The sequence below is a fragment of the Mobula birostris genome, chromosome 12, assembly GCF_030028105.1.
Source record: "Mobula birostris isolate sMobBir1 chromosome 12, sMobBir1.hap1, whole genome shotgun sequence".
In the NCBI taxonomy this organism is placed as follows: Eukaryota; Metazoa; Chordata; class Chondrichthyes; order Myliobatiformes; family Myliobatidae; genus Mobula; species Mobula birostris.
Genome location: NC_092381.1, coordinates 54,216,316 through 54,242,807, shown reverse-complemented (window position 1 = coordinate 54,242,807; position 26,492 = coordinate 54,216,316). Strand labels below are relative to the sequence as shown.

General features: G+C 40.6%; 1 protein-coding gene and 1 long non-coding RNA gene across 2 annotated transcripts in view; one reads left to right on the top strand and one right to left on the bottom strand.

The window, feature by feature from the left end:
• LOC140206334 (uncharacterized) overlaps positions 1-26,492 on the top strand; it is a 29,081-nt gene that overhangs the window by 2,034 nt on the left and 555 nt on the right. The gene's annotated exons all lie outside the window — the stretch shown is intronic.
• Positions 1,881-4,130, bottom strand: caiap (CARD- and ANK-containing Inflammasome Adaptor Protein). Its single transcript, XM_072274679.1, has one exon. It carries the CDS (start codon positions 4,128-4,130, stop codon positions 1,881-1,883), a length of 2,250 nt encoding a protein of 749 aa, XP_072130780.1.

Below are 26,492 nucleotides of genomic sequence, written 5' to 3'. Positions count from 1 at the left end.
TACAGTCGATGTTTCGGGCCGAGACCCTTTGGAAGGACTGGAGAAAAAAAGCTGAGTAGATTTAAAAGGTGGTGGGGTGGAGAGAGAAACACAAGGTGAAAAATTAGGACAGAAAGGCATAGAAGAAAGAAAAGGGGGGAGGAGCACCAGAGGAAGGCAATGGGCGGAAAAGGAGATAAGGTGAGAGAGGGAAAAGGGAATGGGGAATGGTGAAGGAGAGGTGGGGTGGGGGGAGGGATGAACTACCAGAAATATGAGAAATTGATATTCATGCCATCAGGTTGGAGGCTACCCAGATTGAATATAAGTGTTGTTCCTCCAATCTGAGTATGGCCTCATCAAGGTAGTGGAAGGCATATTGAAATGGGAATGAGAAGTGGAATTAAATGGGAGATCTCACTTTTTCTGGCGGACAGAGCGTCGGTTCTTGGCAAAGCGGTCTCCCAATCTACATCGGGTCTCACTGATATACAGGAGGCCACATCGGGAGCACTGGACACAGCATATGACCCCAATAACTCACAGGTGAGGGTTCACCTCACTTGGAAGGACCATTTGCAGTTATCAATACTCAAAATTTCATTTGATATTCTTTAGGAGCTAGGAAATATTTGACAATGTTCTTAGAATTTAGACTTCATTTTCAGACTTAAATGTATTGTCTTCAGTGTATTGTGAGAAACAGATAGATTTGCTAGACAGATTTTCCTCATTCCATGTTTTATCCTTGCCAATGCTTCAAAAGATGTTTACTTGTTTCTGTAGCTCAAACCTGCTCTAAGCATGTTAAATATGAAGATTCTGGGGAGCGGGGGTTAGTGGATGAGATAGAATAAACTCAAACACTATTTGTCATCCTAGCAGTGTTGAACTGATTACTTTGATGACTTTTTGGTAAACCTGAAGTGAAATTGCTACATTTTATATGCTTTAGAACTACAGCATAAAATTAAAGTTTACTAAAGAAGTTGCAACATATATCTCCAGTCAGAAACACTATACAATAGTGTTCTAAACCTTACTATTATCTGTATACATTTAAACATTTGTAGAAGTTATTTGATTGATGTCATTTTCTTAAAAAGACAGAAAAGAACTATTACTGTTGCATAGACAGGAACCAGATTTATGTAAAACTCAAAAAGTAACAGGATGGTAATAATCTTCATAACAGAGTAAAAAATAAAAGCCTTGATACACAATTAATCCAACAGTAAGTGCAACCATCACAAAGGAAGTTATTTCTGAACAAAAATTATAGTTAGTTTGTAAGTAGCAGAATTAGTCAAGAGGTCTTCACAGTATAATAATATTAACCACATGTGCCACATTTTTTATGTATCAACCAGATCAGTGTAATTGTAGACAATTGTTCAAATGGAAGATATTTACTTAAAGAGATTAGTATGGAACATGTGTAATAACCTGCTGAGCCACAATGAATAGTAGAGCATAAGGACAAACTGTTTTTACCCATTTGCTCCTCTCTTCCTCTGAAAATGCTATTGCAATCAATGCAAAATAAGTTTGTAAATTGTGAATTTTGATGTTAAATGGTGGACAGCTGTTCAATCTTGTGTTGGAAAGGCAGAATATACCTAAATCTAATGTAGTCCTCATCAAATGCTGATAACATTTGAACAAGAGTCGCCAGATAACAATCAGAAAGAGAAACAATAGATAAATTCCTCTTTTGTATTCTTTCCCCCTTCCCCCATTAGCCTCAGAATACTAAAACTTTTCAAATAAATCTAGCTGAGGCTTGTTACTCAGCATAAAATGGAATGGAAAATAAAACCGTACTGGTCTACTAGATATGTTATAGGCCACACCAATCACTGCCTTAGCCAATTAAGCCATCAGTAAAATTGAATTTGTTCTTATCTAGTTAACATCATTTTTTTCCTCAGCAGTATTGCTATCTGTTGGTGGTTATCTGTGTCTCTGCTCTCTGCAACTTGAAGAGGGGTCTTCTTTAAGCTATTTGTAGAGTGAAACTTGGGTTTTTCACCATCAGACCAGTGGATTAATTTTCGGGCAGTACCAATGTTGCCTGATTTGCAAGCACAATGCAGTGGTGTGTCTTTGGCATTGTCTAAGGCATTAATAGAAGCTCCACTGACCAACAATAATTCTACCAATCCCTCGTGGCTATGTTCTGCTGCAAGATGTAATGGTGTTTTGCGCCAAATATTCTTAGCATCAATGTTTTTATTTTTCCCAGCCAATAAAAGTGCTTTGACAACAACGCTATGACTTTTGCTGGCTGCATAATGCATTGGCGTATTCCCGTCCATATCCTTTGCAGCAAATCTGGCCCTTCTGCTTAACATCATTGATACAAAGTCCAAATGACCTTCGTTAGCAGCCAGATGGAGTGGGGTTTTCTTCTCCTTATTTACTGTATTAGGATCAGCGTGGCTTGACAGAAGCAGCTCTGCGATGGAGGCATCTCCAACTATAGCTGCCATGTGCAAGGGTGTTCTCATCGAACTGTCTTTAGCATTCACATCAGCCTTGTTCTGAAGAAGACACTCCACTGTTTCTCGGTTACCTCTTTGCGAAGCAATGTGCAAGGGTGTAATTGCTTCTTTAGCAATGGCATTGACCTTTGAACCTGCTCTTATTAAAGCTTCTATCATCGGTGGCTGATTATGAAAAGATGCAAAGTGCAGAGGTGTTTGATCACTGCAGCCGATAATATTTACATCCATCCCCTCATCAATCAGCAGCTTTGCAACTGAAAGGGACCCAGTCTCAGCAGCAAGGTGCAGTGCACTGTTCATATTTGGGGTCCTTTCATTTAAATGAGCTCCTTTAGTTATCAGGACCTTGACAGATTCTGTATGCCCAAGCTCTGCTGCCAACAGCAAAGGCGTATATTGCAGTTCATTTTTGGTGTTGATATCGATGCCCCTTTCAATCAGAACACCCATAGTTCTGTGTTGATTTTTCTGAACAGCTTTAAAGAGTGCATTGACTAGAACATTAGGGCTAATCCCAGTGGCATACTCCAAGATCAGTCTAATCAGGGATTGGTTATTACTATTTAATGCTCCATCAATCATATCAACATCAACTTTGGCTCCTCCCTCGAGCAGTACCTTCACAGTACTGAGATGTCCCAGGGAGACAGCGTGAATTAGTGGGGTCCTGTTGTTTTCATCCTTAATGTCTGCAGCAGCTCCACACTTGAGAAGAATTTCTGCAATTTTACTTTCATCTCTGAGAGCAGCCATGTGTAAAAAAGATTTCTTTCTTTTATAATTTTTAGCTTCTTCTTTCAACATCAGTTTCACAACAGAGAAAAAATTGTTCTGGGAAGCTAAGTGTAGAGGAGTTTTAGATTCTATATCCAAAGCATAGCTGTGTGCTGCAGCTTGAAGAAGGACTTTGGCTGCTGCTGTGTGCCCTTTCTCTGCAGCCCGGTGAAGAGGTGATTGCCCCTTGTTATCCTTTACCTCTAGCTTTGCTCCTTTATTCAATAAATATTCAATGATCTTAACATGTCCATGGGCAGCTGCAATGTGCAACAGCGTTTCATGACAAGCATTTATATCATTAATGTCACTGTGTCCAATAGCTTTATCAAGACTGTATAGATCTCCTGATGCTACAATCTGAAAGAGCTGAGCTAGCTCAATGTGTACTGGTCGAGTTTGAACAGCCGTCTGTAATTTCTGCTGTGGCTCCTTATTAGATGCCACATTTTGCACTGGCTTACCTACATTTTTTGAAGTATTCTTAGGGATTTCATCCTTATCTCTCTCCAAAAGATAACCCACAAGCTGTCTCTTGGCGTCCCCAAAACTGCTTGACACATTACTGACATAGCTTCTGATGTAATTGTAGAGAGCTGGTTCAACATGCTTGAGGCAAGGATAGAAGAACAGTCTGCAGGCTCTCTCACCACAAGAAACCAACATGTCTAGGACTCTGGCGTTCATTTCCTCACGTGTCCTGTAATTCAACACTGCAATTCTTTTACCTGGTGAAATGACACGATTCTCAATCAACCAGTCTAGAAGATCATCAGTGTGGATAATCCCTGCTACTAGTTCTTTTTTCTTGCTCTGTAGAACTTCAATAGCATATGGATTTGTAAAAATACCTGTGCCATGTAGGGGCATTGTTGCAGATTGACATGAATCCAAATTAATCAATGAATTGAACAGGATCAGAAGAGTTTGTCTTTCTAGCAATTGCCAAATCTTGAAGCAATGAAGCTCAACACATTTTGTAAACAGTGTAGTCCATGGCTAAATGCCTGGGTTATCAAGCAGTTAAAATAGTGTCCTCAGAGCCTCATGCGCACAGTAAGTCCACTAATTGCATAAGATGAGTTCTTGAATGAGTCCTTAGTTGTTCCATAGTGCCATGGCAACCAGGTTAATAACTTTGTCCCAAAACAACAATAATATTTAAAATGTTGGAAAACAGGTTATTTGATCTTCAGAAGAAATTCTTGAGGAAGTCCTTGATATCTTGAGGATAAAACTGTCAAAGAAAGTCAGTTTGCTCTTCTGTAACCCAAGCAGTTGTGTTTGCCATCCAGTAATTGTTCTGTTAGTGGGCTGTTAGAAGTGACGTGAAAATCTGCAACCTAGCTACTGTTGCCTGGAGTCCATTAGTTCTTTGTGTTGAGAACCTAATGCGAAACAACAACATACAACCAATGATAAGAGGGAAATCCTTCAAACTGCTTGCAGAGAATTCACCCAAAACATTTTGAGTTAAATCCACAGTTGTACAGTTGGCTTGCTTTGGGATCAACTGTTGGTTCATTTTATTTACTGATAAAAATGGTCTACAATGGTATATCCTTTCTGCAAGCTCTCCAAATTTGTTTGTACTGAGTATGTAAGTTAACTGCCTATTTAAGCAACCTACACATTAGCAACTTTGAATTGTATAATTTCGAACAATATAATACAATGTTTCTAAAGTAAGAAGTTATATATTGAACCAATAGCTGAAGATCTTCTTTTGTGTGGAGCTTGAGGTCATTAATTATAACATTGAGAAAACTGACCATGGATGAAAGCTGATTGAAAACTCAAAATCTGGGTAAGTTAGCAGGCCAGGTTACAAATGTGACGTTTACAGGAGCATTGTATACAAAAAAACCTGAAGCAATGTTGAGGATCCCTACGACCTATCTCACAATCTCTTTGACCCACGGCCATCAGGAAGAAGGTACATGAGCATCAGGACTAGGACTGCCAGACACTGGGTAACAGCTTCTTCCCTCGGGCTGCGAGACTAATGAAATTCTTGCCACCACTATCTTTTCATCACTGGGATAGAGAGCTGTTTACTGTTTAATGTATTGTTTACTGTTTACCATGCTATGCACTACATGCACTTTGAATTATATATTATTAACTTATTTGTGGTAATATTTTGTTTAATGTGCTGTGTGATTTTTTTTTTGTGAGTGCACTGTGGTCCGTAGGAACATTGTACAGTACATAGTACATACAACCAAACAAAACAATCAGATGACAATAAACTCGAACTTGAACTTGCAAAGATCAGCTGGAAGGTTCAACATGCAGTCATGTCACACAGCGTGGGGAACTTCCAAGATTACGTCTCCTGAGTCATGAAAAGTGGTGGTTGGGAAGGAGCATTTGAACCTAATCAATGGTCTAGAAAACCTATGGGATTGTGTTGAATATTGTTCAGAAAAAACAAATAGGAAGTAGAGATGTAACCACTGTTTTGAAATCAGCATCCTGATTAGGTTGAAATTGGTTCTGTGAAATATCAACTGGTTCAGCATTAAGATTGTCGTAACTGGACTGTGTAGTTTTGGAAGGTGAGGGTAATGGAAAGCCCGCTAGCTTGCTGGTTATACAGTGATATGCAATGCTAAGGCTGAAGTACACACATGTAGATGTCATGTGATTCAGGCTTGGTTCCTTGCTCGCTCTCATCACCTATGAGTGATGACCCAGTGAACGCTGGCGATCTAGTATTTTAAGTGCACAGTCGTCAGGAGGCAGATCTATCGGAAACATGACAAGGAAGTTTAGTTAGGTTTGGGTCAGGGAGTGGGTGTTTTGGATATCGTTGAGACAGGAAATATAAAAGATATGATTAAAGATTTAGTATAAATATGAATAATGTTTCTTTTGAAAATCTGGGCAGAAGTAACTCCTGCAAAATTTCAAATGTTCTTTCCACTACTACCAGAGTGATCCTTATTCTGGTACCATAGAAAGCAAATAACGTACATGTCCCAAAACAACTCACATGAAAGAGGCATTTTTCATTGAGTAGATGGATTTCACTCTATGCACGCATGGTGCAGATCAGGCTTGGGGTGGGTGGGTGTTTGGTGGGAGTGAAGGAAGGAACACCAGCTGCAAGGATGAAATTGTCAATTAAAGATGCGAACAGTCTACGATTTCTTTAAAAATATATTTAGCAAAGATTAGATGAAACTTTTGCAGAATGGGCAAAGGCTTTAAACTAAAAACACAACTTCCATAAAACAGACAATTGCATTTGTACATTGTAGTCGGAAACAAGTTATTTTAATCTTGAGAAATTCTACAAATGGTGGAAATCCAGAGCAACATACACAAAATGTTGAGGATTTCAGCAGGTCAGGCAGCATCTATGGAAATGAATATACAGTTGATATTCTGATCCAAGACCCTTCTTCAGGACTGTTATTTTAATATTTGTTAAAAGTTATTTTAATATTTGGGAACTGCAGTGGGATGCCACACTGCCATTATATCTTTTGCAGGCATAAGATCTTTTCATTTCTTTTAGAGTATGGGGGGCAAAGAGGCAAAGAAATAAGGTCAATGGTATAGTTCATGACGGTGCAAAGCAGATTTCTTTTCAGAATGATGATAGCATGAGTTTGGATTTGGCCAAGATGAATTAAATGATAGCACTTTCAATTCTCCAGTCAAAATCTTTGATCAATGGCAAATCCACATATTGGTGAATACACTCACATTTCCATTGTGTGAACCTAATCAGGTCAGGCCTGCACAGGCAGGCACCTCCCAGACCCCACCCAGCTAACAGGGGTCACTGGCAGTCATTTCCAAATTATTACCTGCGGCCTATTTAAATCCAGCTCTCATCCACAATCCTTGTTCACTCATCGAACCAGCCGGCCTCTACCTGTTGCTCCTAGCCTTCAGTTAACTTGTTGCCTTGTCGAGTTAGGTTTCTGTTGTATCTTGTTTTGTGGCCCCTCATGGCTTGTTATTTTGCAGTTTATTATCAACGTTATCGCTCATCACTAAATCGTCTCCGCTGCTGTACACTTTGTGTCAAGATGAGTGAACCAGCGATTGACCCAGCAGAGTTTGCTTGCCCAAAGGAAGTCAATTATTGACACGAGTACACGATCCAGATGCAGCAGGAAACCACTGACCATCTACTCGTCACTCTCAACCAAATCTCCATCTCGATACAGCAACCCTGCACCAGTCAACCTCCTCCCTCTGAGCTCCGGATTCCATTGCCTAAACGCTTCAATAGATCCCTAACCGGATGCCACAACTTCCTGCCCCAGTGTGTCTTACGCTTTGACCTCCAGCTGTCTCTGTATATTATGGACTGAGCCATGCTGTCTTCGTCATTTCTCTTTGGACTGGGAAAGCTCTGACCTGGGCCACTGCTGCTGGGACAATAAAACCTCTATTTGCAACCACTATGAAGATTTTACCACTGAAATGCACCTTGTTTTCAACCATCTGGGAAGAGGAAGGACGGCAGTGTAGTTCAGATACTTCACCTGTGTCAAGGCTCTGACTCAGTTCATGGAATTGAAGACCCTTGAAGCAAAATGCAGTGGGAATGCAGAAGCGCTGCTGGCCCATAATTGTCTGGGACCTTAAGAACCAGATCTGCCAGGCCTTACATAATGAGCTGGCTGACATACCTGACAATTGCCAGCAACGGAGTGCTCTGAGGCACTCCAGTGGGCCCACTGTTCACCACTGTCATGCCTTCCAGGTGCATGATGGATTCTGGACTTTCTGCAACAGCAGCTCTGGTGACCCACCATGACTATAGATGTACATCACTTCATCAATGCCTACCCTCAACATGCACAGACTAATAAAAACAAACAGCAGCCTTCTCAGCTCCTGTGGTCCCTAGATGCGCGTGGTCCCACATTGCCATGGATTTCGTCAGGTGTTTGCCACCTTCCAATGGGGCCATGCTGACCATGCCAGTAGTGGACCAGTTCTCCAAGGTAGCTCACTTCATTTCCCTCCCCATACTTCCATCAGCCACTGAGACAGCAGAGCTGTTTCTCCAACATGGAGTTCACCTCCGCGGCTTGTCTCCCAGGACATTGTGTTGGATAGTAGCCCACAATTCATCTCCTGCTTCTGGTGTGCCTGCTGTCCCTACTCAGTGAGTTTGTCCTCTGGCTATCATCCACAGGTCAGTCAGAAACAGCCAATCAGAAGTTTCTGTGATGCTTCACTGTCTTTATCACGTTAATATGGAAGAGGTATCTGCTCTGGGCTGAGCTGTCCCACAATCTACACACTACTTCTGCCATGGGTATGTCACCCTTTGAAGTGCTTCATGGCTACCAAACCCCTTTTCTCCCCATGGAGGAGCCAATGGTGGTGATCCTGTCTACCAGGGCCCTGATCGCTACTGCCTGAATGCTTGGAAGAGGGCAAGGAAGGTCATCCTAGCTGCCAACCAGGCTAACTATCAACAGTGCCTAGCCAAACTACTCAGCTTGGGGACCATGTCTGGCTCTCCACTCGAGATCTGCCCCTATGCATCAACTCTCACAAGCTCTCACCCTAGTTCATTGTCCACCATCCTCAGAATCACACCTATCTTCCATGGGTCCTGCCTCAAACCTGTTGTCCATGGACCACTCAACTCACCTGAGTCTGCACCTCCAGAACCTAGGATTGCGTACACGGTTCAGCGGTTGATGGAATCATGGTTGATTGGAAAGGGTACGGCCCAGAGGATAGGTGTTGGGTGTCACCCAGTTTCATCTTGGATCCATCGCTCATTGAGGATTTCCACTGGATCCATCCAGATCATCTTGAGCTATCGGGTGCTGGATGTGGGGTTGCATGGGGGCTCCTATCAGGCCTGCACAGACAGGCACCTCCCAGATCCACCCAGCTAACAGGAGTCATTTGCCACTCATTTCCAACCCATCACCTGCAACCTATTTAAACCCAACTTTCATCCTCAATCTTTGTTCACTCATATGAACTAGTCATCCTCAACTAGTTGCTCCTAGTCTATAGTAACCTTGTTGTCTTGTCATATTAAGTGCTGGTTTTCTCTTATTTTGTGACTCCTCATGGCTTGTCATTTTGTAGTTTATTATTAAAGTTACACTCACCACTAAATGGTCTTTGCTGCTCTGTGTCAGAGAGTGTAAAACTTGGAAATATTATAGAGGGTAAATTCAGGACGAGGGAGATTAAATTTCTTGATAGAGACAGGTATTGTAACTGGAAGAGAAAAGGTCAAGAGAAAGATTAAAAGCACATATACAAACCACCCTAATCCAATAATAGAAAGATGTTAGACTAGTACATCTGTTGACTGATTGGTCCTGTTCTATCCAAGTTAACTAAGGTTGATATTCTGATATGAGGATAAATTATCTCAGGCTAACATTGCCTGACATTTAACCGGACTGAATACTGGACAAAGTTGATTTGGTGTCTTTCAGAGTAATTGTAATGATAGTTTATAAAATTAAACATTGAGTGAAAAAAAACATGGTTACTCATCTAATTTTTGTTTTAGTTCTCTAACGATCTCTATCAGAATAATTGTGAAAACTATGAAAGGACTTGGCTTTAAAAGGGCAAATCTCTCCCATAATGTTAGTAATGAGTTTGGCTAACCACTAGAGGTCAGTAGTGTTTCAAGGATAGACCGTGAAGCCTGACCAATTATAATTGATGATGGGTTGAGATATAATTAGACATTGACAGATGGCATAGTTATAATACAACACAAAGTGACCCTATAAATGTCTACAACTTCAACTCCCAAGCAATTACCTTCTTTCTGTCAAAATGTAATTTCTAATTCAGACCATGTGATGAGAAAGAAACCAAATCATGGATACCAAATTTAATATAAATATTTTGAAAAGCAATGATTGTATATATAAGAATTTAAAGAATGAAATATAATTTAGTAAATGCACCATATTGGAAAGAATTATTTTTAACTCCTTGAGAGGACAATGCAAGGGGCAACATCTGTTCAGATTCTGATCGATTCTCCATCAGAATAACTTGATTAAAGGTGACGTTCAATTGTTTGAGTAAAATATGCTGTTGCAAGAAAGGTTCACGAGTCTTATACCATGGTGTCACAGAATAGCACTGAAGGAAGTGGAAACCTAAAAACTCAGATCATCGAAAGACTGAAAATGCAGCACAAAAATAAAGATTTATTTTTCTGCTTGGATGAAGATGGAGGCATAGAACATAAAAACACTATCTCCAGAAGTACTCCCCTCAAACTTTCTTCCTTAATCATTTAAACGCTTTACTGAGGTTACTTATCTTATTTCCTTTTCGTGAGTGCTGAATTATTCACACCTTGATCTAGCAGCATGTTTTGCCAGCAAGTTGTTTTCTTCAGGAGTACCAGTTGCTAAAATGGGGAACATACTGTAAATGAAACTCTTTGGTTTAGCACAGTTTATTGGATTATAACATGGTATTAAAGGGGTCATCAACCCTCCATTATGCTGGCCAGTGGTGTAGTGGCATCCACACCGTACTTCAAGGCGAGAGGTCTCAGGTTCGAATCCAGCTCCTTGTATGCTTATCATCCATGCAAGGTTGAGTGTCAAGCTGGTAACTTGGCCTCATAAAAAAGAATTAGACAAATGCTAAAGAAGTGGCAAGGTTGCTGTCCATTGCACCACAAGGTGTGGAGAGGAACAACAAAACAACAGCCCCCTGTTACCACAGCCTACAGACTGGGAATGTGCCTTCCCTATGGCGGGTCCAGAAGGTTAAGGCACAAGAGATGTTGACAAACTGGATCCAAAGCTGGCTAGTAATAAGAGGCAGAGTGTTGTGGTGGATAAGTGCTTTTACTGACTGGAAATCTGTAACAAGTGGCAAACTGTAGGGACTAGTTTGTAGTAAATGCAGTTGGTATATTTAGTAAGTTTGTAGATGACACTAAAAATTGATGGAGTCATAGATAGTGATTAAAGTATCTATAGATTCATAGAACAGTAGTAATAGCAGTGTAGTCACTCAAATTGAGTATGATGTTCTCCCATGGGGTTATTCACTTCATGGAGAATGCCTGTGCATGACTTTGTTTAACATGGGGATTTTGATGCACGAGCAGCTACCACATAGTCCTTGACAGATCAGGGTCCGGGTCCAGTGGCAGGGCATGCAAGACATCTGGGGAGCCTTCACTGCTGCAGCCTTCTTCCACCTTCGTCTACATTGTGATGTGTCATCATCTTCCACCAGCTCCACTACTGAGGTCTTGATTGTATCGCTCATTGTCAGGAGCCTTCCCCTTGACTTTACCACCATGGGTGACCCTGCCAGGAGCTAGGCTCCAGAGGGCATCAATTTCAGGACCTCAGGACTCACAAGCCTCTCCTCAACCACAAGATGACAATCTTTAGAGAAGATACAGCAGATACAAAAGATAGAACAGCACGATAGGATAGATCAGGTGGAAAGTTGGGCAGAGCAGTGGCAGATGGAATTTAATCAGGTAATGCTCCTTGGGAAGTCAAATTCTGGTAAGATATTTAAAGTTAATGGCCTTGACATAGAGCAGGAACCTGAGGAGCAATGATATGCAGAGTCCTGAGGAGCAAGTCTGAAGCTCATTAAACGTGGCAACATAAGTGGATAGGGTAATAAAGGTAATATTTTGTATGCTTGGCTTAGAGGCTGAGCCATTGAATATAAGAGTTGAGATATCACATTGCAGCTGTATAAAACACTGGTTTGACCACATTTGGAGTGTTGTGTATAATTCTAATCACCATACTACAGGAAGGATGTGGTTGCAATAGAGAAATTAAAGAAGGGACTCACTAGGACGTTGCCTGAAACGAATACAGAGCATGATGGGTATCAGGAATAAGCTGTCAGGGCAGGCGAGAGCAGCAGATACAATTACAGTGTTTAAAAGGAAAGGCATAGAAGGATATATGCCTATTAGAGACAAATAGGATTCATGTTGAGAGACATTAATGGTTGGCAAAGGTAACGTGCCCAAAAGTACACATTCTGTACTGCATGATTCTGTGATCAAGGGAGAAAACAGGCAGTGTATGACTTTGTTATCATTGGTTACACAAATTATCAAGTCAAGTCAAGTCAAGTCGCCTTTTCTTGTCATTTCGACCATAAACTGCTGGTACAGTACACAGTAAAAATGAAATAATGTTCCTCCAGGACCATGGTGCTACATGAAACAACACAAAACTACACTAGACTAAGTGAGACAACACAAGGCTACACTAGACTACGTAAGACAACCCAAAAACTACACTAGACTACAGACCTACACAGGACTACATAAAGCACACAAAACAGTGCAGGACAGTACAATAAATAATAAACAAGACAATAGGCACAGTAGAGGACAAATTACAATATAATAATAAATGATGTAGATGTCAGTCTAGACTCTGGGTATTAAGGATTCTGATGGCTTGGGGGAAGAAACTGTTGCACAGTCTGGTCGTGAGAGTCTGAATGCTTCGGTGCCTTTTTCCAGATGGCAGGAGGGAGAAGAGTTTGTATGAGGGGTGCGTGGGGTCCTTCACAATGCTGTTGGCTTTATGGGTGCAGCATGTAGTGTAAATGTATGTATTGGCGGGAAGAGAGACCCGGATGATCTTCTCAGCTGACTTCACTATCCGCTGCAGGGTCTTGTGATCCGAGATCCCAAACAAGGCAGTGATGCAGCTGCTCAGGATACTCTCGATACATCCTCTGTAGAATGTGGTGAGGTTGGGGGGCGGGAGATGGACTTTTCTCAGCCTTCGCAGAAAGTAGAGACGCTGCTGTGTTTTCTTGGCTATGGAGCTGGAGTTGAGGGACCAGGTGAGATTCTCCACTAGGTGAACACCAAGAAATCTGGTGCTCTTAACGATCTCTATGGAGGAGCCGTCGATGTTCAGCAGAGAGCAGTTGCTCCGTGCTGTCCTGAAGTCAATAACCATCTCTTTTGTTCACATTCAGAGACAGGTTGTTGGCTCTGCACCATTCCAAGTTAGCCACTACACTTCCTCTCTATGTGCTGACTCGTCGTTCTTGCTGATGAGTCCCACCACGGTCGTATCATCGGCGAACTTGATGATGTGATTTGAGCTGTGTATTGCTGCACAGTCGTGGGTCAGCAGAGTGAACAGCAGTGGACTGAGCAGACAGCCCTGGGGGGCCCCCATGCTCAGTGTGACAGTGCCAGGACAATTGCAAAATTTCAGACAGAGTTTCTTAAGCCGATTTCCCAAAGGGTTCAATTTCATCGAGAGCAGCGTGCCACTCAATCTAATCTGGTTATATTGCCGTTGTGCAAAATCTGCACATGAAAAACTGGTGCTAATGCATTCAATTTGTAGACAGTAATGCTTCTCCTGGCTTAGCAGCTCCCTTTCTGGCAGGGATGTACTCTGGATGTAGCCAAATCTTAAAGTGTAAAAGACCTCTCACTTTTTCAGCAAAAAATTGGTGGTGGAAGTCTTTGCAACCTAGGAAAATTTATCTTTGCCATCCTCCGCACCACTAAACTCCAGACTTAAAGAACTCTTCTTCTTTTTACAGCTATCCACTACTGTGTCATTAAATATTTAAAGAAAAGGTTAAAGAGCTCTAAATAAATAGAATTAAATAGTAATTGTCAATACTTTAATGACAGCATAAACTGTATTTTTTAATACTTCTACACTAGATTTTCCGGTATTATTTTGCAATATCTTTTTGTTTCAATGCCACAAAAATTAAAGCTGTGTAAGGTAAAAAAAAATAAGCTTAAACACCACAGCTGACCAAACATTTTTCTCCTTGTCTTGCTTTAATTTAAATCATAATTGGTTATTTTGAATGATGTCAATCCTATCATTAATTGAATGAGGACTCTTGATATAGCGATATGAAAATATTGTTCACCATTATTACCAATAGGAAATTCAGCCTGTTTTTATTTTTAAGAAATCTCAGTTTTTAAGGTATTTTGTTTACATTTTATACTTTCAGAAGGTTTTTGAATATTCCAGAATTATCAAAAATATTTAGGGCTTAGACATCTCTGACAGTCGGCTAAAACAAAAAAGTGATTGAGCTGTTAAGGTCTTATACATAATTTTGTGGCCCAGATTGTTTGAGTACACTATCACACAACCCAGAGGTGTAAAGAAAGTCCTACCACAGCTACTAAACGTGGAATCATGATATCCACAAGTTGCCCTTGGAAGATTTATAAATAATCCCTTGAACTTCACTGGGAAATACGCAAATTTTCTGGAATAATACTTAGCTCACGCTCTGACCATGTGGCAATGCACAGCACCAATGCCATCTTCAAACTCACTGTTGACACTACTGCGGTTGAACAAATTGCAGGTGGCAAATAATCAGCTACTGGAGCAAGATAGGTTGAATGGTGCCACAGCAACAACCTCTTGCTCAACATCAGCAAAACTAAAGAGCTGATTGTTGTCTGTGACGCTGCTGCAAATAGGTTTTCTATTGCACCTCTGCATACATGTACTTGTGCCTATGACAATAAACTCAACTTCGACTTATTTAAAAGTACTGTTCCTAAGCACTGGAGTGACTAACATTTATACACTTGTAGTGCACACAATTATTAACATACTTACTGTATTAAGTCTTGTATTTAGGAGTTGATCTGTAAGAAAAAAACAAATTGTTGTGGACTTACTGAATTTATGGTGGCAGATAGTTTACTTTTTGTTTCTGAAATGCTTTCTAAGCACCTGTTTCTTTAGAAATCAGATGTTATTCACCTAAACTACACAAGTTAACAATATAATGTAGGTTATGTTGATTTTCGTAGTGTACAGAAAAGAAGGTTCAGTTTCTTCATGAGTTAATGTCTGTTTTGTTTAGCCAACAAACAGTAATAGCAGGTGGGCAAGGCTGAATTCGCAGACGCTAAATGATACTAATTCCCAGACCAATTACTCAGTCTTCAATGGTTTGGCCTTTTATGACCTTGCTGTAATAAAGTCAGCTATTAGACTCAATTGACAGCAGTTTGAAACTTTTATGTTCTCAGAATCCTGCCTTGTCGTCTCAAGAGTTTCTGTGCAAACAAACCATTCATATCAAACACATGACAGGTTTTAGAAATTCTGTAGTAATGTTTTTGACACCTTTGTGTGAAATTAACTATGTTGAAGTGACTAATATTATTTCTAAACAATAATTGACCAAAAATGCTCTCTTTAAAGGTTTCACTTAACTTTAATCACTCACTCTGAAAATCAAATATAAGGGAAGATGTTTTCTAATTTAATCAGTGGGTAAATCTAACTAAGTCTTGTATTGGTGAAGCATACCAGCTTGAAAATATATGGGCAGAATTTGCTGCCTCCGATCCCAATGGTAAGTACATCTTTATCTTTTGTGAATACCTATTGATTACTCCCCAAGGCCAGCCTGATCTGTAATGCTAAGATTCTGTGTGGTAGTTTGCATCAGTTCGAGACAGCGTTCACACTTTGGCACTGGACTCCAGGACCAGCCCATTGGTTAGAATAGCAAAATTAAAATTCCAGTAAGTTTGGCTTTACTAATCCTTTCCATCATGGTACCGCAGCTACAGAATGTACCTATCACTGAGTCCACTGTTTGGTTCTTTCAGTGGCCTCTGTCATTGAGAAGAATGTAGTGGTTATGGTAAGAAGGTATTTCCATTTTTCACCAGAACAGATACCAGATGCGTATCCATCTGATAGATCGAGCCCATTGAAATATTTTAGACCAGAATACATGGGAGCAGAATTAGGCCACTTAGCCCATTGAGTCTGCTCTGCTATTTGATCATTGCTGATTTATTATATCCTCTCAAACCCGTTCTCCTGACTTCTTCCTGTATTCTTTGATAGCCTTACTAATTAAAAACCTATCCAACCTCCTCTTTAAATGTACCCAATGACTTGATCTCCACAGCTGTATGTGGTGGTGAATTCTACAGATTCCTTACCTTCTGGCTAAAGAATTTCCTCCTGCTCATCTCTTTTCTACATCTTGCCTGAATTGGAAGCAAATTGTGAGTTTCCCAGTGTACCCATTTGTCCAGCCTGTGCTAATGATAGTAAACCAACTTAGATAAAAGCCACACACGATTTAATCCTGGCTGGTGTTGTTCAACTTTTCTTGTTGTGTGGTGGGCACATGCATCCCCGCTCCATGCACACCTGGTTAGAAAGCCACTTTTACTGCTACCTACAACTTGCTTATATGAAGATAGAACACCACATCAATGCATTTATAAAATATAAGACAAGAAACTTTATAACAGAATGTTTGGCCAATCTTTCCATTAATTTTCAAAAAGCAAGTGCCATAGTCACACAGAGCTGATTACAGCAATCACCTGCCATCTTGTTCTAAGGACAGAGCAAGGCTCTTCTCCCTTTGTAGGGCTTAGGATCATTCACATTGCAATTTCAGTGCTGCTCTGAGTACTACACGCAGCTGAAGTTGACAGTAATTTGGGTTGGAACCAGGTTCTGTCTGAAAACCCTGAACGCTACTAATTCTGTCTCTCAATCTGAATTTGATGGTAATTGGAGTTTTACACCAATGACTTGTGTGGCTGAGCACAGCTCCAATGACATATTTAAGTTTGCTGATGATACATATCATTGTTGTGAGCCAAATCAAAGGTGGTGATGAATCAGCATATGCGGGAGAGATTGAAATTCTGGCTGAATGGTGCCACAACAGCAACCTCCTACTCAACGTCAGCAAGAGCAACGAGCTGATTATTGACTTCAGGCAAAGGAAACCCGAGGTCCAGGAACCAGTCCTCATCAGAGGATCAGAGCTGGAGAGGGTTAGCAACTTTAAATTCCTTGGTGTTATCATTTCAGAGAACCTGTTCTAGGCCCTGCATGTAAGTGCAATTACAAAGAAAGCACGGCAGTGCCTCTACTTCCTTAGAAGTTTGCGAAGATTCAGCATGACATCTAAAACTTTGACAAACTTCTGTAGATGTGTGGTGGAGAGTATATTGACTGGCTGCATCACAGCCTGGTTATGGAAACACCAATGCCTTTGAATGGAAAATTCTACAAAAAGTAGTGAATATGGCCTAGTCCTTCACAGTTAAAGCCCTCCTGACCATTGAACATACCTACACAGAGCATTGTTATAGGAAAGCAGCATCCATCATCACGGGACCCCAACACTCAGATCATGCTCTCTTCTCACTGTTGCCATCAGGAAGAAGGTGCAGGAGCCTCAGGACTCACATCACTAGGTTTGAGGAACAGTAATTACTCTTCAACCACCAGGCTCCTGAACCAGAAGGGAAACTTCATCTGCCCCAACACTGAACTGTTCCTACAACCTAAGGACTCACTTTCAAGGATTCTTCATCTCATGTTCTCATAATTTATTGCTTATTATTATTATTGATATTGCTTCTTTTTTATCTTTTCGTATTTGCACAGTTTGTTGTCTTTTGCACACTGGTTGACCATCCTGTTGGTGTGGTTTTTCATTGATTCTATTATGGGTTACTGGAGTTATTGAATATAAAGGAAAGGAAAGGTACGTCGCATCCGGAGTTTCCCTGGTTAGCGGACGATTTCCCTCCGCGCCTCTCTGACGTAGTGGGGAACCACGCACAAGGCAAGTTACAGCAGTGGTTTGCCATTGCCTTCTTCCAAAGAGATCACCCAGCACAGATGGAAAGCGTGCAGGGGAGCCGGCTGGATTCGAACTCGAGACCTTTCATCCCGAAGACCGACTCTGATGCCACTACGCCACCAGCCGAATATGCCCACAAGAAAATGAATCTCAGGGTTGTACAGTATATGGTGACATATATGTACTTCGATAATAAATTTACTTCGAACTTTAGTTCTATTGTGGAGTAAAACCCAGTCCATATGCTGCAAGAGAACTGAGTGTAAGGGGCTGGTGAACCCTCAATTTCACATTAAACTCATTGATGGTGCAGGAAGAAATATTATAACATACAGTAATGTCAACTTGCCAATGAAAAGCTGGTCAAGGGAAATCAAAGCATTCATATCTGTTAAATGTTGTTCATTAGATGTGAATGGAGGCATTTTATCTGTGATGTCACAGAAGAAGTGGTCACACGTGTGGGACTTACAGAATTTGGCATGGTTCACAGAACACTTTCATTCTCAAACTCCCCCGCCTGTTTGACACCCTGATCCAGCTCATGTCAGTTAAATGTCAGCTACAGATTCAGCTAAAGGAAAACCCCAGTTTACGACAACCACAGCCTAGGCTAAAGGTCGGTTTAGACCTCTGTCTAGCACCAACTAAATCTCGGTTAGATATAGTCCGGACTATATTTCAGCTTTGTTTCATGTTTTATGTCCCTGACTAAACCTGGTTTCAGGATCAGCTAGAGCCAAATTCCATCCAAGCTCTGGCTAAATCCCAGATTAAATCTGGACTTCTAGTTCGGGCTGGGGATTGGTTAAACCTGAGCTCAGATCCAGCCCTTGACTGAGCTCAGACACTACCCTGGTTCAATGCCAGCTTCAACTGCAGCTAATGCTCAACCCCATTCCCAGTCCAGTCCTAGAGCTGTGCCCCAAGCTACATCTCAAACTTTATCCCAGCCCAGACCGACTTCAGCTAATTCAGATCTTTTCGCAGCTACCTCAGTCTCAGTGTCATTCTTCCATGTGCTACTAGACCCAGTCCAGGCCTTGCAATTTCTATAGTTCTTCCACAAACTGGGCATAAATGTCAATGAACTCATACTGCAGTGCTGTCTATCACTGTTGCAACACAGGAAGGAAATGAAACAAGAGGGGTGTGGTACATGGAACCCATTACTGTCACAGTCTTCAGTTAACACATTCACAGACTGCAGTCTTTCACTACCACTGTAATTTTCTTTCCTTCTCAAGGCTAAATTACATAAAATCAAAAGCTGAACTTCCAGTGGATTTCTGTAAAGCTTACAATGTTGGAGTAGGTAAATGAAATTTACCACCTTTTTTCCACCTTAACAGTCTTGTGTCAGGTGCTAAAGGGCTGACAGATATGAAGTTCAAGTACAAATGTCCTGAGTAGTGGGCGCTCACATCAATGATTGTTCAAGAAATTTCTGGAAATGATTTAAGAAAAAGTGAAATTTTGGATTTTTAATATTTATGCAGTGTTGTCAGCACAGGTTGTGCTGGCGGTTTGCTCTCATAATGTCAGCACTATTGATTTGAAAATGGTGGCATTGTTTCAAAATATTGAGGGACCTTGAAAAACCAAAACTTTCACCCAACAAGACAGATATTTGGGAGCTGCTGTAGATATCTCTTCAGGGAAGGAAAGATGTTCCTGGATTTTGTAACTAGTTCAATACTAAACCCTTCTATTGATCAGAATCCTTCCCCGCTGTGTTTATGGAGTCAAATCTGGCATCCCTGAGTTACTGATTGAGGTTTTGCAAAATTCTAGCAAAGTCAGTTCTACAATTGGAATGCACCTATTCATTGTTTGATAATTATCAAAATATTGCAAAAAATAAACAGAGTTTTATTTACACAGTGCAAGATCATTGAAAAAAAAGTTAGAATAACATACCATTAGAGTTAACGAATTGGACCTACAATCTCCAGTCACAGACCCATTATCAGAATATTTGTCAGCATCAGTCTGTGGGGTCCTGGTATGACCTAACTGAGGTTGTATCTTTTTTGCAATGTTATGGCTTTATCAGAACAACAATTTGCAGTTGTGTTGAATTTATAAAGCTTCATATACTATAGAGTAGTTCAATACACATTTAACATGCTTGGAAAGAAATCACATAACTTGCACTAAGCTAATGGTCTTTCATCTGTTTGTTTATCTTGTAATGAAGTGACTTTCAGAGACGGTTATATTAAATGGAGTGAATTAATCAGGAGTTTATTTGTCAGAAATCATTTGGATATTTGCTAGAGATTAATTTTTTAGAGTCATAGAGTCATACACTACAGCACAGAAAAAGGCCTTTTGGTCCATCTAGTCTGTGCCAAACTATTAATCTGTCTTTTTGGTCTCATTGTGCTTTGCATATGGAGGAGAGGATATTGTGATCAGTAAAGTTAAATGAATTTGGTTTTCCCAGCTCACCAAGTAATGCCTAACCTTTTATCACTGAATAATTACCTCACAGGAGAACAGTGAATGATTGTCATTACTCTCCTCTTCATTTGCAAATGAAGTACCTCATAAAATGCTGCCTTGTACATGTAGAATTAAATGAGTGTAATTTATGAGAGAGACATGGTTTGTCTAGGAAACATTTCCAGAACTTCATTTGTGCTTGTTTGGCCTGTATATTTTACAGTAGCCCAGGCTTATTCAGTATCCTTGAGGCCTCCGTCTTCAGATTTCTTCGAACGGGTTTCCTCCAGCCTGTTACTAAGAATCTGACTCAACAGGACTGTCTTTAACCTTTACCTACTGGCTCGCCGTCAAAACACCCATAGTCCTGACACCTACTCTGACTCAAACTTGCACGACCTGGTTTGATCACCAGACCTCACCCTGCCCAAAATCACAACCTTCCCCCATCCCAACAGCACCACCAGTGACTGACATCCAACCACCCTAAAGAACCTCCCTTCTGATCCGTGACTCTCCCTAGAATTTGTGGGACTCTCCATTTGTGGGCGCTCCTTATTTCCTTTGTACACACTGCATTGCTGCAGCACAAAAAGTACTTGAATGGAACATTGACCAAAGCTTGACCCACCATGCAGTGACTCTAAAACATCACAGCAGGCCTTGAAGAAATTCTTGGCCATCATATTCTGATCTAAAATCAACTTTCCCTTGCATTAATAATCAGTATTCTCCTATTCCTAATACTTCAGACCTTTTAGATAAGCACTTATATGAAATCAAAATTGTGTTTAAATCACTGGTTTCTTCAGTCACACACTTTCCTTAAAGCACTTCAAACCAGGTCCTGGAGCTGAAACCAGTTGACACCTTTAATATCCCAAAGTCCTTCACACCCAATCAATTACCTTTGAAATGTGGCCAATGTTACAAAGAAGGGAAAAGTTGCAGCCAATTTGTAATCAACAAAGTGTGAAAATCAGCAAAGTGTAATTGCCTGGATTATTTGAGGTGATGAATTTAAAACTAGGGCTACGTCTACACTATGCCGGTTAATTTTGAAAACGCCGGTTTCGAGTAAAAACGACAGGCGTCCACACTAAGCGTTTTTCAAAATATCTCCGTCCACATTAGGCGAATATTTGGGCGAATCTCCTCCTATTGTGCATGCGCAGGACACACAGAAAACAAGCGAAGAGGAAACGATATACTTAGTGCGCGTTTGTCCAGTTACAGAGTAGAAAAACTTTAAAGGAATTGCTCTTGGCTGTCGCGCAGGAGGACTTAAACTTAAAAAAAAAACAAATACTGGAGCGTATGGAGGCAACCGACAGGGAGTTCACGGACAGTATGACCCGGCTGACGACGAACATTGAAAAACTAACTCTGTTGCATTAATAAAGCACCTTGTTAAATGTATAAAACGTCTGCATCAGCGTTATCTTGTATTTCCATACAATGTTACATTAGGCTGTTACACATCTATTATCAGAGAAGTACTTGCATAAATAGGTAAACCACCTTCATACAAGCAAGGACAGAAAACAGGGCGAAGTGAGTATACTTATTCACTTACAACAGGAATTCTGCAGATGCTGGAAATTCAAGCAACGCACAATAAAGTTGCTGGTGAGCGCAGCAGGCCAGGCAGCATCTCTAGGAAGAGGTGCAGTCGACGTTTCAGGCCGAGACCCTTTGTCAGGACTAACTGAAGGAAGAGTGAGTAAGAGATTTGAAAGTTGGAGGGGGAGGGGGAGATCCAAAATGATAGGAGAAGACAGGAGGGGGAGGGATGGAGCCAAGAGCTGGACAGGTGATTGGCAAAAGGGATAGGAGAGGATCATGGGACAGGAGGCCCGGGAAGAAAGACAAGGAGGCGGGGAGGGAGGACCCAGAGGATGGGCAAGGGGTATATTCAGAGGGACAGAGGGAGAAAAAGGAGAGTGAGAGAAAGAATGTGTGTATAAAAATAAGTAACAGATGGGGTACGAGGGGGAGGTGGGGCATTAGCGGAAGTTAGAGAAGTCGATGTTCATGCCATCAGGTTGGAGGCTACCCAGACGGAATATAAGGTGTTGTTCCTCCAACCTGAGTGTGGCTTCATCTTTACAGTAGAGGAGGCCGTGGATAGACATGTCAGAATGGGAATGGGATGTGGAATTAAAATGTGTGGGCACTGGGAGATCCTCTGGACAGAGCATAGGTGTTCAGCAAAGCGGTCTCCCAGTCTGCGCCGGGTCTCGCCTCGTACCCCATCTGTTACTTATTTTTATACACACATTCTTTCTCTCACTCTCCTTTTTCTCCCTCTGTCCCTCTGAATATACCCCTTGCCCATCCTCTGGGTCCCCCCCCCCCCGCCTCCTTGTCTTTCTTCCCGGGCCTCCTGTCCCATGATCCTCTCCTATCCCTTTTGCCAATCACCTGTCCAGCTCTTGGCTCCATCCCTCCCCCTCCTGTCTTCTCCTATCATTTTGTATCTCCCCCTCCCCCTCCAACTTTCAAATCTCTTACTCACTCTTCCTTCAGTTAGTCCTGACGAAGGGTCTCGGCCTGAAACGTCGACTGCACCTCTTCCTAGAGATGCTGCCTGGCCTGCTGCGTTCACCAGCAACTTTGATGTGTGATACTTATTCATTTCTTCACTTCGTTGTTAAAACAACGAATGTCTGTTCCGGCACGTCATGACAGCGTTTTTAAATAGTCAAAAAAGCTCCTTTACAATTTAACTCTCACGCCGTTCACACCGACTGCGCGTTATAACAGCAGTACGGCAGTGCTTGCGCAGTACCAAGCAGAAGCAGAAAAAAGCATTGTTGTTGTCTTGTCATGACAACGTTTTTAAATCTCTCTAGTTATCCCGTACACACTACGCCGGATATTAAGCGTTTTCAGATTTATTCACTCTGGAGAGTGTTTTCGAAAATCTCCGTTTTCGGGGGCTGAAAACGCCGGGTCAGTGTGGACGGAAGGGCAAAACGAAGAGAAAAAGCTTCGTTTTCAAAATTATCCGGCGTAGTGTGGACGTACCCTAAGTGTTGACTAAAATAGTCATTGTATGAACAATGCTATTGAACCTTTTATAATCTATTTAAAACCTAGAAGGGTCCTTTGTTTAAATTTTCATTCAAGAAATTGTGCATCTGGCAGAATTCTTACTGTGGCAATGGATTGTCAATTTAGAATAATGCATACAGTATTGATTATTATCCCATATATTATGCTAATTTCTTGCAGTTCCAGTTTTCTATTACTATCTCTATTCTATTTCTGTAAGATCCTTCCTTTACATTAACTCTACAAGAACTGAAGCACATTTTTACCCTGCCCTTTCTCCCCCTTGCTCAATGCTTTTATGAAATATTCCAAAGACCCTTTCCCCCACCCACCACTCTATCACCATCCAACTGAAAAGCATACTGCTGACCACTGAGTAAAACAGAAAATGCTGAAAATACTCAGTGGTTCAGGCAAAATCTTGGAAAGGCGAAGGGGCTTAGACCTGAAACATTTCCCAATGTTGCCTGACCTGCTGATGATTTATGGGACACTTTCTGTTTTTGTTTCAGATTTCCCAAATCTGTAGGTGTTTTAAAATTGTCATTTGACTTCCAGTCAGGGAAGCTGTCAGGATAAAGGGCTCACAGCATGTGGGTTTTCCACTCTAAATCTCCCTCCCCCCGCCCCCCCCCACCCATTTCTTGTAACCTGACCATGTTAATACTCAGGCTAACATCTCCATTACAGCTTTGAATGCTTGTGGACAACTGAAACCAAAATAACAAACATTCTTTGACCTCTGTGTGAAAATCCCCCAAATTATTTCTTGTTAATTGATATCACAGTAATTGTCACTGACAGTCAATTTAAACCTGGAATATCCCACAGTAGGTGGATCTTTCTATTACTATTACAGAATGTAAACTAAGGACTTTGAGTTTCATTGTTATTCATTGTTATTCATCCCTAGAATATGGGATTGAATCTTATTCCAGTTGCTGGAATGATAACTGTGAGGATTCTTTTCGAAACAAATTTGGACTCTCCATAAGAAGGACCTAATACATGCAGCATAACCAGTATCCACAAAAATAGGCAGTCTCGCCTAGAAAGGCCTTAGGGTGATAAGTTAGAAAATGATAATTCATATTGGAAAGGTATATTGAAAGCAATGTTTACATGTGTATAGGTGTTTACTTAAGGGAAATTTGCCAGTACAGTACCCGACAACATTGTGCTTGATGTTGATAAAGAATTTCAAAACCTGTGTAGATTGTATAGAAATCTCCCACTTTACATACAAAGTTCAACCATAATCACAATTTTATTTGGTAGATCCTACTGAACCCAAAACAAATCCGACTGAACCCAAAACAAATATTCATAAATCACTTTTAGATACAGATGTTACAGTGTAAAATTGAATTAAATTTAGACATAAGTATCTTTAATACTGACATGTTTTTAAAAGGACATTCTAAGTATGAGTAACAATAGTCAAAAGAAATTTATCCTTTTCTTGATTTCTTTCTGACATACATAAATCTATCTCATTAATTGAAATATTCTATTCAGTTATAAGATTAAAGCTGTTGAACATAAATCTATTAGTAGGGGCTAGTTTTGCTATGTTCTTCTTGGAAGTTTTGCTTGATTTTTAAGTCATAACTGTGCAATCATCAAATTATTTTGGAAAGAGGATCATGCAATGCTTCAGATGTGTTACAGAGTTATCAAAATGTACAATAGACAATGTTCCTGGGTTAAGTGAATAAAACAATACATCTTTCAAGGACTTATTCACCAATAGACATCTGCCAATTTTCAGAAGTAGTCAATGCTGATCAGTTGCAGCAACATAATTCAAGATATTTCACAGAAATTGTCCTAAAGAAGGGAAGTGAGGTGAGGAGATTTAGGAAACAAATTTCACAGTATAAGCCTGGCTGAAATCTCGCATCTCAACAACAGGTGACTCAATTACATATCAGGAATATAGACTTCTGACATGTAGGTGCTATGAAACTACGGTTATTATAGCACAGATATGTCCAATGTTCTACCATTTCGGTACAAAACTACACTCAGTGGCCACTTTATTAGGTCAACCTAGACACCTGCTGGTTAATTCAAATATCTAATCAGTCAAATGCACGGCAGCAACTCAGTGCATAAAAACATGCAGACATGGTCAAGAGATTCAGTTGTTGATCAGAACAAACATCAGAATGGGGAAGAAATGTGATCTAAGTGACTTTGACCATGGAATGATTGTTGGTGCTAGATGAGGTGGTTTGGGTATCTCAGAAACTGCTGATCCCCTGGGATTTTCACACAGCAATCTCTAGAGTTTACAGAAAATGGATCCAGTGAATGGCAGTTCTGTGGACAAAAATATCTTGTTAATAAAGGAGATCAGATGAGAATGGTCAGACTGGTTTAAGCTGACAGAAAGGTGACAGTAACTCAAAAAAAAAATGCATTAGAACAGTTAGTGTGCAGAAGGACATTACTGAATGCACAACACATTGAACCTTGAAGGTTGATGGGCTACAACAGCAGAAGACCATGAACATACCTCCTGTAGAGTGACCACTGAGTGTATATACCAAAATTTGTGGTGATTTCTTCAACTTAATTACAGAGAAACTACTTTATATTATATAGTATATTGAATTAGAAGTAGTGCAGGGGTGAGTCTAATTTTAGAAATTCAGACCAAGTTTTAGACTTACTATCATTGAAATATGTCTGAGAGACAGCTTTGCAGAATTATGTGGGAAATTAAACAGAACTGAAAAATAACATTAAAGCTATTTTAACTGTGTGAGTAGGGCAAAGGGCAATATTTTCAATGTACCAAAGAAAATTTGGGAACATTTCTTCCGAAAAAGAAATGATCAGTATATAGAAAAAAATCCTTCAGCATTGCAGGTTAGTGTTAGACCTAATAATTGACCTGTAAGAAGAGCCTTTGAATAAGTGTCACAAAAAATATTTATTCAAAAATAAATTGGTGTATTGATGGTAAGCATTTTTAAGCTTTTGCATCTTCTGCCCATTGGGAGAAGCGAAAAGAGAGAATATCTGGGAGGGGTCTGATCTTTGATAATGCTGGCTGTTTTACCGAGGAAGCAAGAAGTAGAGACAAATGGT